This window comes from Dipteris shenzhenensis, chromosome 32 (genome assembly GCF_047967505.1).
Source record: "Dipteris shenzhenensis isolate YYH24624 ecotype China chromosome 32, Dip_SZ_1.0, whole genome shotgun sequence".
NCBI classification, from domain to species: Eukaryota; Viridiplantae; Streptophyta; class Polypodiopsida; order Gleicheniales; family Dipteridaceae; genus Dipteris; species Dipteris shenzhenensis.
The window spans coordinates 16,255,527-16,269,038 of record NC_141627.1 but is presented as its reverse complement, the minus strand read 5'-3'; the positions used below and the strand labels follow the sequence as shown (position 1 = coordinate 16,269,038).

Genomic DNA, 13,512 nt, shown 5'->3' with positions numbered 1-13,512 from the left:
TGTAGAAATACCATTTCTACATTTTGAATGACAAGAACATGCGACCTTGTTTGTCTAGCATGTTTTTGTATTGCATTCAGATTTGTTAACCAAAGATGATCCCCAAGTAAAGGAAATAATAAAAAAATATTAGGTGTGGTAAGATGGTGCTTCGTCTCAATTTAAATTAACCTATGAATTCTACTTTGTAAGGTCTAAATCCCTGATTGATCTAAATAAGATGTGCAATTTCTTGGGGTCCATCCATGGCAAGGGCAAAGATGACAGATGTGGTGATATTATTAAGTAATCTTTTTATCAACATTAGTTAATACTCCCTCAAGAATGCCCACAATGCAGCAATATGGCTTGCTTCTAACCTCTCCATAAGCATACAATAAGCTTAGTACACAAAGACTCAAAAATAAACAGAGCCTCAACAATAACTTAGTGCACAAAGTGTTCCATGAGGTGAAGTTGGATGAAGTAGAAAGGAGGTACAGATATGACTCGAACACCACCAATGGGACACAAAGTTTGCACAACATATGGGGCTTTCTAGACAACCACCTTTGGCTCAAAACATGATAACTTTTTGCTTTTTTGATGCATGTATCATGGGAGATTTTGAGAGGTATGAGGACATTGCAACTATGAAACAATGGAGGCTATGCCAGATTTACTCTCTACATGATGACTTTGTTGAAGAGACAAATGGTGGACTACAATTTGGATAGGAATTTGATGATCTCAATGATGCACTAGAAGAGGGGAATGACTTTGTAGTTGTTGCTGACTCTGAGGAGAACAAAAAAGATGACCCATACTTTGTATTACAATGTACTAAACCTAACCTTAAGGTGAAGAAAGCACTTAAGGATCATTCAAGACCAGCCTATGAGAAGTGGAAAGTAGTGGTTGGATGTATTTGGTATGAGAAGACATCCAAGAAATGCCACAGATACAAGCCCTTACATAATTAGCCACATGCATTTGTTTACTCTCATTTAGTCATAGCTATTAAGTTTCAATTACAATTTGTGCCTAGAGGAACAAAGGGTAAAAGGGTCTTCAATATGGATGTAGATACTCATGAGCACATCATGGCATGTCTTGCAAGCATTGACAAGATTGAGCTAGCCACTTGTTAAATGACCAAAAACCAACAAATTGTGTGCCATCTAACCAAGCCCATAAGAAGCTGTAAAATAGTCATGGAAGCTATCGCATGCTCTTGTGTGAAAGTGCTATCACAATTCAATGTCCTAGGCTATAAGAAAGAAGACCAAGTCCATCAAAGCTCTAACCTCAAGTGAGGCCTCAAATTTGAAGGGTAGCTTTGGATTTCATTTCAAAGGTCATCCTACTAGTTAAGATGTTTTTTATTAATCTTCGAAGGGAATTACAAGAAACTTTTCCCAATGTGGCACTTCTTTTTTAAGGTTCAGTTCTCTCTTTCCCTTCTTGGAGAGGGAAAACCCCCTTTGAAGGGAATATTAGTCTTCAAATTTAGCGATTGAGTTTTGTAACATTAAAGCTAATTTTATAGAGACAATGGACTGTAGTCTACAACCTACAAGTCACATCTTAGAATTGAAATTCCAAAATCCAAATAACACAAAGGCTAGGTTGAAGGTTAAAAAGGGTGATGTGGTTTGTCATAAAGGTGTAGCTAAGGACTTCATTGGCCTATAGTGGTTCCTAGATCAATATTAAAATATAGATTGAGAGAAAGTTGTAGTTTAAACTCCAATTTTAAGTTTACTTGAAAAGATCACAACCTTTACGATGATAAGGACATGATGTTGAATCTAGGTATTTAGCCTTCTTCCAAGAGAAGACCTTTGTCTGAAGAACAAGGGATATGGGTGGATACATTGCCCAAAATGTTTATAAAGAACAAACCCTTCTTCAATCACCTCAAATATCATGTCTACCAACCCTTCTTTAATTACCTACTATCTCAGGTCTACCAACTGCCGCAAGGCGATTGGCTACCACCACCCAAAGTAAGGCAATTGGCCACCACCCAAATGAACATGAAATACAAAAGTGAGAAACTCAATTATAATCAATTATCATATAGGTATCATGATTGACAGTTGATACATCATAAAACAAACATGAAGATGGTAATTTAAATGAAAGTCTCAAGTTACATGCAAAGAGTGAGCTAGTGTGACTAAGCAAAACATCCTCACTCCTACTACTTTTTTTCCTTCTTATTGGGTGGAGATCCAAAGCTTGGCTCCCTTGATTTGCCTTTTTTTTGGGAGGAGATCCACATCTTGGCTCCCTTGACTTTACCTTTCTTGTGTGAGGCAACGGATGCCTACAAAATCTACATATCGATGTTGCCTTCACAAATAATGAAAAGCAATAGAAGTGCACATGGTGCAAACATAGGGGCCATCGGATGTGGCGGTCACCCTATGATGTGGCCATCACATATTGTGCGATTTCCACCTTGTCACATCTCAAGAGGACAAGTTTCAAATTTTGTGTATGCTACTGTGAGGATCATTGTCTATGGTTCCTTATTGGTAAGCTATTTTTTGATTGTTTTGAGAATGTGAATATTGTCCTTCAAATGCTCCACTATCTTCTCGCTTTGATAATGGCTCCATCAGAGGTAACTATTTCTTTTGAAACCATTTCAATTTTTCCTTGAAGCTCTAAAAATCTTGCAAGAGGGTCATTCTACCATGTAATGCAGCACTATGGGCAACCTATCTCTCATGATTATCATGAGTCTTACCATGCTCTCACATTATGGCATTGTCCTGAAGTTCCAATTCATGTAACATCTCCCTCAAATATGCAACCATTTCATCTTGCCTAGAGTTTTAGCCTGCTCAATTTGAATCCCAACATTTTGTTTGGCTCTCAAAAATTCATGTAGTCCCCCTAACTCTACTCTAGTTTCCTCGCTATCCTTTCATAGCTTGTCTACCATGCTGTGTCTTTTAATGATCAATGCATTTTGCATATCACAAAACTATTTGAAAAGGACATCCTGTTCTGTCTTCTAGCTATCAAGAGTTGCTCTGTGGACTTGAGCTCCCTTTCTATATTCTTCACTTCCATAGCCAACTTTTCTGCTTCATTTGCCTTTTCCTTGGTTGCCTCGGTTTGTAACCATGCTTGGAATTCCCTTTTATATGCTACATCTAGATAAGATTGTGCCTGCTCTCTGCCTTGGCTTCAGCATAATCCTTGAGTTGTCACTCAAGTGCCGCATTTAAGTGCTCTTCATTGGTTGTCCTCTATGCCTTCCCTCATCTCCTCATCAACTTCTGTGTAGTTGAGTTGTAAGGTACATCCTCAACAGGTGCACTCCTATCTTGTTGTTCTGAAGAAATAGTTAAGAATAATCCTCAAAATTATTCTTTGAGTTGGTTAACACAGTGTTGGTGATCACCTTTAAATAGTAGGCTTGACCTCCATGCAATTGCTCCACCGCTACGTAAGCTTGCCAATACTTTGCGGTTCTTTGATTATATAGAAAAGAAAGGCCTCGGTTTCTTTAGAAAACTTTATGAACTTTTTTGGCAAGATCAAAATCTTGACTCCACCATCATTGCTAACTTGTTGTGCTAGGGGGAATTCCTTAATGAGGTCATGTTTCTTCCATGGATTCTTTGAGTAACTAGCTTGCAAAATGCCTCCAAGGACTTTAAGCACGTTCTCAACCATCTTTGTGTCAATGTAGTTTGTAGTATTCTTAGAGAAAATGTATCCCTCCTTCATATTAGCTTATCTCAAGTTTTTTGTAAAGGTATTAATGGAGAGAGAAGTGGACGCATTGGATGTCATGATTGCAAGACTAGTGGGAGCAGTGGATCCACCATATTTGTAGAGGAGCTAGCTGGAGGGTATTGGAACTTGGAGTGTGACTTTGAGGCTGCCATGATCAATAGAAGGCACAAACGTTGTAGGGAGAATGCTCGTGAGGTGTAAGGATTGCAAGGAGCAAGTAGGAGTGCAAGGAGTAAGCAAGAGAGGATGCAAGGCTTGCAAGGAGAGGCAAGCTAGCCAAAGTGGAAGATAGTGCATCTCTTATTCTACCCACTGCTGTAGTGGAGGAAATTGGCTTGCATGTTCAATTCTGGCATTCAATTACAACCATTGAGCTTGCATGATGGCCACATGGCTGATGTAGAGAAGATGGACGGCTGACATTCAATTAATTGAGATGTGGATACTTATAATAATGATGGTCCATCTTTAAGTAATTTTACAACCGTGCTAGAGGAAATCGGCTTAATAGGCTTAATTGGGACGCATGCTAGCATTCACTTACATATGTGACTTCTAACTTTCCACAACCAGTGACTATCAGTTAGCGAGCACTAGTTTTATTCAAGCCCCTTGTTACTTAGGTTATATTCAAGCCCCTTGTTACTTAGGTTATCTTTAACTAAACAGATTGGTTATGTAATGTAACATAATGGTAGGTGGGAAAAGGTTAGTTAATTAGCTCAAAATGATGAAGCAGAGAGCACTGTCTAGGTGAAATGATGGTGCAGTGAGGCCCTTAGAGTTTGCTGAGGATTAATTGGGATGACTTAAATTTGATGCTTTTAGCACTAAGCTTGCAACCAATTAAATAAGCATCGCCTCGGTGAAATCATGGTGCAGTAAGGCCCTCAGAGTTTGATAAGGATTAAGTGGGATGACTTTGCTGCTTTCAGCACTGAGCTTGAAGCCAATTAAATAGCCACTAGCTTGCATGCTATTACATCCACTAGCTTGATGGGATGGCCATCTGATCCACGAGGATCTCAAATTGAATTCTGCTATTTCCTTAATATTATTATAACCCATCCCCTAAATTTGAAGGTTGCAATACCCTTCAAAGGGAGTTTGGCTTTTCCCTCCCCTTTGATAGAGAGATGAACCTTCAAAACAAAGTGCCACATTGCAAAAAATTCCGTGTATTTCCCTTCAAGATCTTAATCATTCTTCAAAATCAAATTCTAGGCTATTTAACTGTCATGAAACCAATTGCTCATTGACATCCAGCATGGTGGGCTGGTGGGTACTTGCTATTTTAAGTGTCATGCAGCCAGCCAAGTGCTTGTCAACTTCACTCTGCTTCAGCCTCATCTCCCACCCTCATCGCCACCACTCTCGTCTCCTGCTCCATCCTCCCATTGCACCTCATACTCCACCCTCATCTCCAACCTCTAGATCTAACACATGCTCTATCTCACCGCCATCTTATTCCGTTTTTATATCCTAGATGTCACCAAAGTGGTGTCAGTTCTCTCCCACAACCAGAGATTGGGCAAAATGTTGCTAGACCTTTCATGGATGGGCAAGCCTCCCAATTCAGTTCAGGTGAGTTGCACATATGAGTCCAACACCAACGAAGTTTATTTATATATTCTAAGTAGCACGATGCAAGATGCGCTGCCAGAAGGCTTTCCTGATCCAGATGGAGGATTGCTTGCCTGTGGCAACGGGACCTGCCAATCAGGTGCAAGGGGAAGGGAGTCATTTATCGAGGTAGGCTTTCAGGCAGAACCTCGAGCCATGAGTTGTTCCCGCTAACTCAGGTGGCAGTATGTAACCCGTATGTATTTTGCTTGGACGTTATGACCTGGCAGATCCAAAGGGGATCTCCTACTGTTCTGCTGCAGCTATTGCCTAATGCTGCTAGAGATCCGGATGGGTCAGCAGATTGCCAGTGCAGGAATCCAGACACAATTGATTGATCCTGTTAGCTGTTATATGCCTGTTGTCATTGGAGCCATGCAGTTCATCGATCTGGTGCCGGTGTACCAGTTTGGACTTGAGAGGGAGCTTCATAGGGGGCTATCTAGCTCTGGGATACATGTGCCCATGTAGGGAAGCAGACCTTGTGGCATTATCAATTGGATTATTGTTTGAGTTCCTTCTGTTGCAGTAATATACTAGTATCAGCAATTGGATTGTTGTACCAGATGACCCAGTGTACCAGTTCCGGACCAGAGGAGTGTACCTAGCACCTGTGGCCTGGGAGCAACAGTCCCTTTTGCACTGCTTGATTATCAATCAGTCTATTCAACATTGCCTCCAGAAATGCAAAAAACAATAGGTTTTGTTCCTTCACTTCATTCATCTCTTGGGACTCAATGGCCTGGCTGTCTTTGACAAGGCCTCAAGTATTTTATAAGTAGCACATCGTAGACTTTTGGCCAACCAGCAAGCGAGGGGGGGTTGACCCACCTCTGCCCTATAAAAGGCCTGGTAGTAGCCCTCCAAGGGGCTGGTCCCCTGTGCCATAAGGGCTGACTGCAGGGCGCCTACATGGCCCTGCTCTCCATACAGCCCTATAAAGGGCTCAGACAGCCCAAGGGGAGCCTCTCCTCCTGCCCAACAACCCCGACCAGGCTGCCACTGCCTGCAGCCTGCCCTATGCCTCCAAGTCTGGGCAGACATGGTGACCAACCTACCCTAGACTACCCTCACGGGGGGCGGGCACACCCACAAGCAAGGCCCTTCTCTAGGTGACATCAGACCCCTCTCAGCTCCTGGATGAAACCGATATGGCAGGGAGCTGTGTACGCCGCTGGAACAACTGGAGGTATCCATCGTGTGATACTCCATTGCTGAAAGCCGCCACAGGTCCTGTCGAAGAATCCCGCTCTTGATGCGAACCACCTCAGCACGATCACTGGAAACCTACTGATTTACTGCAATCAGTTCCATCCTCTAGCTCTAACTTGAAATGTCTTGGCATTGCTGCTTGTAAAGTTGAAGAATGGAAGACTCTTGGAGTGATTGACTGTAGCGATCCACTCTTATTCAGTTGGGTCACACTAAAGAAACTTAATGGGAACATCCCCATAAAGCCATAGCCTCCAAATACGAAGGGCAATGTCCATCAAATGAGGGTTAATGTTCCAGCTAATAGCATAAAAGCATTGCTTCACATGGCCCACGAGTGCACTGTGAAGTCTATGGTATCGACTGAGAGATGTGCAGCGGAAATGATCAGAAGAGAGAGAGAGAGAGAGCATGCCTCACACACACCACACTGAGAAGGAGAAAGAAAGAAACAAGAGAACTGCAAGTGACCTCTGGCAAAAGCCCCGCTACAACTGGGGGAGAACCTCTGCACAACAGGCTGCTCAAGAGCTCCGTAGGACGGCTCAACAACCTCAACCACTGGAGGCACACAGGGGTGGAACAACTGCTCCACAACCCTGCTCCAGAACAAGCACAACTGGGCTGGCTATGCTGCTCCAGCAAGTGCAGTACGGGCTGGAAAAACCGCTCCAGCTGATGGAGAATGAGGGTTGAGGGGGGGCCTATAAATAGCCCCCAGCCCCACCCTAAAAACACTGACCAGCAGGGGGGCACATAGCCAGACCCCCTGCCCTATGTCGACTTGACACTACAATTACCTCTCAGTAATAACCTCCATCTTTATTGGTGGACACAAGTCGGGAGATTACTGCTAGCGTCACTGCCTGGCACATTTTAATGAACTGAATATACAAAGGCTAGAGATGGCACTCAAATCCACCCAGCCTTTACCATGTTAGCATCTCGATAGCTATTGTCCACATCTTGATGGCCATTTGGTCTTGGCAAGGGACTTCGACGTCTACATCAGCCAAGAGGATGCTTTTTCTTAGAGAGTGGAGAGGCCCTCCTCCCTTGTTCCTGTCTCTTACTGACCTGATGTGGCACTTTCAGTCACGTTTATTTCAAGATTTGTATACCCTTAGATATTCTCAATGGTACTTTACCACTTGTTTCTCATGCTCTGCATGATGTCTTTGTGCCTTGAGTGTCTTGGTCTGAGTGTTTCTTCCATAGACGTCTATTTCACTGAAAAAAAGAGAAATTCATATCTGGCTTGAGGATGACAGAAAAAGTGTACAAGTAGTGCCATCTCATGGTAGGGACTCATCTCAACCTCTCCCAATATGATAAAAGATGTGTCCAAAAAAATAAGGTGTAACGATTGATATACAAAGCCAAGAAAAATGTTTGCAGGAGTGAAAGTAATATAGATGAAAGTAATCGATCCGCATTAAAAACCTAGTGCAGACAATTTATCCATATGTATCGCTCAGTATAATGTCACATTTTCAATCTTGGATGTCTTTCCTAGTCTCTTTCTTACATTTGTTTCAAAACTGTGTCCAGTTGTGGAACATGTCCTGCCTTTTTCGTTGCCTTTTGTAACCTTTCTAACTTGGAATGGATTTCATCCTTATGAAGATGGACTTTATCTGCCACAATAAACTCATGAACCTTGTGCCTAACCTCAATCAAGGCTGAGCCCGGTTTCTTCCACGCACCCACACATTTTCTCCATTGTTGGGTTTTGTAAGAATGCACCCACATGTTAACATCAGCATACATGTTTGACATAAGCACATAACCAGTGGCTATGTTTGGGTCTAGCTGGACAACTTTACTGAAGCATTTGCTTCCTAGCTGCATGTCCCCATACTTCCTGCAGGCTAATAGCAAAGACATCCACCCAGTAATATCAGCTGAAATGGGCATGGTGTGAATCAATTTAAGTGCCTCGTTCAAATGTCCTGCATTTCCAAGAAGGTCAATCATGCAATTAAAGTGCTCAGTGCTAGGCGTGACAGCAGCTTCTCTCATAGATTTGAAATACTGACGACCTTCTTCCACTTCCCCTGCATGACTGCAGGCAGCAAGGATACTCGTAAATATCATACTGTCTGGCTTCAATCCTTGTTGTTGCATATCCTCGAAACAGTTCTTAGCCATTCTCCAGTTTCCTTGCTGAGCATATCCTGCAATCAATGCTCCCCATGACACAACATCTTGATCTGGCAACTTATTGAACACTTTGTGTGCCTCCTCCATACTGCCACATCTAGCATATGTGTCAACAAGCATGCTGCCTATGGCCATGTCTGATGCGAGTCCCTTTTTTATGATCATGTTATGTATCAACCTGCCTTGCGTTATGGCTCCTACACTACCACATGCTTGCATGACACACAAAAACGTAACTGTATCTGGCTCCACCTCGTCCCATAGCATTTCCGCAAAAAGATCAAGCGCTGAAACACCATCTCCATGCTGAGCATACCCTGCAATAATGGCATTCCATGACACTCCATCCGTCCTTGGCATTTTACAAAAAGTTCCATAAGCCTCATTCATGCTACCACATTTGGCATACATATCAACAAGAGTGCTCTCAACAACCAATTCTAATTGTAATGCACTTCTGATGATCTGATCATGTATAAGCCTGCCTTGGCCTATGTCACCCAAAGTGCTACATGCTTTCAAAGCACACAAAAAGACGGCTCTATTTGGCAATATACCCTGTTTTTGCATCTTCTCAAAAAGATCAAGTGCAGGAAGACCATACCCATGTTGGGCATAGCCTGCAATGATTGCACCCCATGACACTACATTCCGGTTTAACAGTTTGTCAAACACATCATGTGCATCCTTTAGGCTCCCACATTTGACATACATGTCAATGAGGGCACTCCCAATGACCACATCTGCCTCCAGTCCATGTTTGACAAGCTGGTCATGGATCCGCATGCCTTGCCCTACTGCCTGTATGCTGCCACATGCTTTTAAAACACCTAAAAAGGTGCTGCTGTTCCCCTGAATATACTTCCTTTGCATTTTGTCAAAAAGATCAAGAGCAGAGAGACCATGCCCATGTTGAGCGTATCCTGCAATCATTACACTCCAGGAGACGACATTATGGTATGGCAATCGATCAAAAATTTTGCGTGCGTCATCCAATTTTCCATATTTAGCATACATGTCAGTAAGGCTGCTCCCAACAACCTCATCTGATTCAAATCCGTTTATAATGATCTGCTCATGTAATAACCTGCCATGTCCTATGGCCCCAATGCTGCCACATGCCTTCAAGGTGGACAAAAATGTGGCTTTAGTTGGTTCTACACTGTTCCGTTGCATTTCTCCAAATATATCGAGGGCTAAAAGACCTTGGCCATGTTGAGAATATCCTGCAATGATTGTGTTCCATAATACGACATCCTTCTCTGGTATTGTATCAAACACCTTGTGGGCCTCCTCCAGTCTCCCACATTTGGCATACATGTCAATAAGAGTGCTCCCAACAATCACATCAAATCCAAGTCCACTCTTGACAATATGATCGTGTATGAGCCTGCCCTTTTCTATGGATCCTAGCTGACCACATGCTTTCAATGTGCATAAAAACGTGACTTTGCTTGGCCTAAAGTTTTCTTGTCGCATTTTCTCAAAAGCTTCAACGGCCATAAAACCCTGCCCATGCTGCGCATATCCTGCAATTATTACACTCCAGGACACCACACTTTTCTTTGGCAATTCATCAAACACTTTCCAGGCCTCCTCCAAGACCCCACATTTTGCATACATATCGATAATTGTGTTCCCAACGACTCCATTTAATTCAAAGCCACTCCTAATAGCCTCAGCATGAATCAATCTTCCTTGTTCTATGGCTCGTATGCTGCTACATGCTTTCAAACCGCACAAGATTATAGCTTGGTTGGGAGTAATCCCCTCCTGTTTCAGCTGAAGAGCCCTATTAGTTTCTCCCAACTTGACATGTGCTGAAATGATGACATGCCACTTGGAAGAAACACTCGGTCTCCCAACCTTGCGTAAAAATAGGTTCGCTTCCAGGCTTCCATATAAGCAAAAGAGGCGCATAAGTTGGTCCTTAAACGGGCTCTGAAGCAAGCCCGCTACTAATCATACGTGGCTGCCCTCGGCTACCAGCTGGTATGAGAATAGTAAGGGCAGCCATAGGATATTGCATAATAGTTGGAAGTCTAAAAGGATGACCTCCAAATTTGAAAAATAGGGGCCCAATGCCCAAAGCAGTAGGCCGAAGCCTTGGAGACTCAGACAGACCCATTTTTATCATTGTGTGACTGTTGATTCGAACTAGGACAGGACAACGTTTACAAAGAGCGACGTTGTCCCGTTCTTGTTCGAAACATCATCCACATAGTGGATGAAAATATGTTGGGGATTGTGCGAACTATGCAGTGTTGAGATTTGTGGATTTGTTGAGATTGCAGACTGTCTGCACGAGCTCTCGTGATCTTCTGAGAATCCTTTCAGACGATGGGACGAATATAGCTGGACATGAACATTGTTGAAATGGAGGCTAACTATATAACTAGATTGCAAAAATGAGAATTTACTTTCACGACTAAGTTTAGGCCTAGGTGATGAGAAATGAGAATATACTTTCACGACTAAGTTTAGGCCTACGTGATTAGCCCTCTCCTAGATGGGATGAAGCAATTAGGGGGATTGTGCCTCTCAATATGGCTTTGCTAGCTCTTGCTCAGTTTGATCGGATTGTGTGGCTACACTTTTGGTTGAGGTAGAAGATGCTTTGAAGGTAAGGGAAGTAGAGAAGGCTCGTATTCAACGTAGACAAGTGTGGTTCACTAAGGAAGATTGCCCATCAAAGCTACTCTTCCCAAGCGGTGAAAGAGGAAGCATACAGGATTGGGTTATGATCACCAAGGGTTTCAAATCAAAGTTGAAGGATATTGTGGGCAAGCCTGCTATTCAAGACTCATTCAAGATGATAATTGGCCAAGAGCGTTTAGACCAAGCGACGAAAACCTATGGGTGTGTGCGTGTGTGCGCGCCAGCCCTGAGTTCAAGCCCAGGGGCAGCTAAGGGCTCCATCATGGTTGGTCACCCTATATGGGGACACTCTTGGCACTTATCCCCAAAAAATTGGTGATGATTGGAAAGAGAAGGTCCAGGTAGCTTTAGCAAACTTGTGTAGCAGGGTATCAAGTCCCCAAAGGGAGGGATTGCCAAGACAATTCACACTAGAACTTTGGGAACTGGTGAGTGACATGGAATACAGCACATCCCCAAGCCTTGACTCCTTGACTAGGGAATTCTATGTAGCCTTCTGGAATTTGATTAAGGGTGATCTTCTGGCCATGGCGAATGCTGCTCAAGGAGTGTTTGTTTGAGGACGTGAATGCAGGATTGGTAAAGCTCTTCCCCAAGAGGTAGAATTGATTCTATGAGTCAGAGACTAGCAACCTATAACAATGCTAAAATACCTCCTTTAAGGTAATAGCCAAAGCTGAATCAAAGACATTTATGTAACTGTTGTTGGATGACTTCCTCAAGGGAATAGACATCTTTAAGAATGTCCTCAAAAATTCTGTGAACCTTGGATTATGATTGCACTTCTAGCCAAAGGTATTTACTCTTTGGCCTTGATTTGCATAAGGCCTATGACAAGCTCAGGTGGGACTTCATGTATCTAGTTCTAGACCGCGGTTCAGCTTTCATTCAAAAGGTCAGTGCTTTGTTTGGTAATGCATCAATAATTCTCTACCTAAATGTTGGTGTGGTGGGGCATGTATCTAGTTCTAGACCGCGGTTCAACATTCATTCAAAAGGTCAGTGCTTTGTTTTTGGTAACGCATCAATAATTCTCTACCTAAATGCTGGTGTGGTGGGGCAAGCAATGACTAGGAAAAAAGGAATGGAAGAGGGAATAATCATAGGAGTGAAGTTACCTTCGGGCAAGCAATTTTGTACTAAGTTATTTGCAAATGACTTTGTGGCTTTTTCACACAGTCATTTGCAAACAATTGGCCTTTTCCTAAGGAAAAGAAGGAGAGTGTAGATAATCTATTTAATGCCATGAACAAATTTTGTGAGGGCTTTAGGATCAGTTTGTAGTAGCTCAACCAAGACTTTTGTCCTACACATGGAACGTGGTAACCTTCCCAGGTGGGCTGAGTAGTTGCTAGTGAAGTGGGTGCAGAGAGGTGATTCATGAAGTAATCCATTAGTTGGGTGCACCCTTGGGTCCGGGGTTGTCCTTAGACAAAGGTTTGACTAGTTCAAGGACAAGTTGAAGCCTAAAATTCAAGGCTAGGATGGCATGCATGTGTTAGTGATTCAGCATATGTTGGCAATATCCACAGAATATGTGGCATCAATTTGGAATCTTAAGGGTAGCAATTGGTTGGAGATTCAATGACTTCTTAGGTCCTTTTTAGGGGGCAAAGAGACATTCACCCTATGTTCCACGGGAAGCCATGAAGGTTCCAAAGTTGAAGGGAGCTAGGTCCTATTTTATGGGGAAAGGAGACATCTACACCATATTCCATAGGAAGCCATGAAGGTTCCAAAGTTGAAGGGAGGGCTAGGTCTCTTAGACATCAGGCTTCACAATATTTATCTATTAATAACTGGTTATCATGGTTATTTGAATATCTTGAATGCTTGAAACCTGGGACGCCAACTCCCTTTAGTAAGAATACCTATGAAAATTTTGAGTATGAGATGAATTTAACAATATTCCATGACTAAAAGTTAGTCAAATTAGCATGATTGTGTTCTACACTAAAAGAGCTTCAAATTTGTCTTTACAAGGCTAGTAAAACATTTGTTTTACTGAATCATAGGTCCATTGAATTTCTTGAGGTAACAAATGAAAAAATTACATGATTTTGAAAGAAGCTGGGTTTTTATATTTTACTATATTTTTTGTTTTAACCCCCCTATCCA

At 42.6% G+C, this 13,512-nt stretch overlaps 1 protein-coding gene across 1 annotated transcript; it reads right to left on the bottom strand.

Annotated features, from left to right (window-relative positions):
- Positions 1-8,097: 8,097 nt before the first annotated feature.
- On the bottom strand, positions 8,098-10,359 carry LOC147880362 (pentatricopeptide repeat-containing protein At4g39530-like). The gene has a single exon (XM_087370594.1). It carries the CDS (start codon positions 10,357-10,359, stop codon positions 8,098-8,100), a length of 2,262 nt encoding a protein of 753 aa, XP_087226720.1.
- Positions 10,360-13,512: the final 3,153 nt, after the last annotated feature.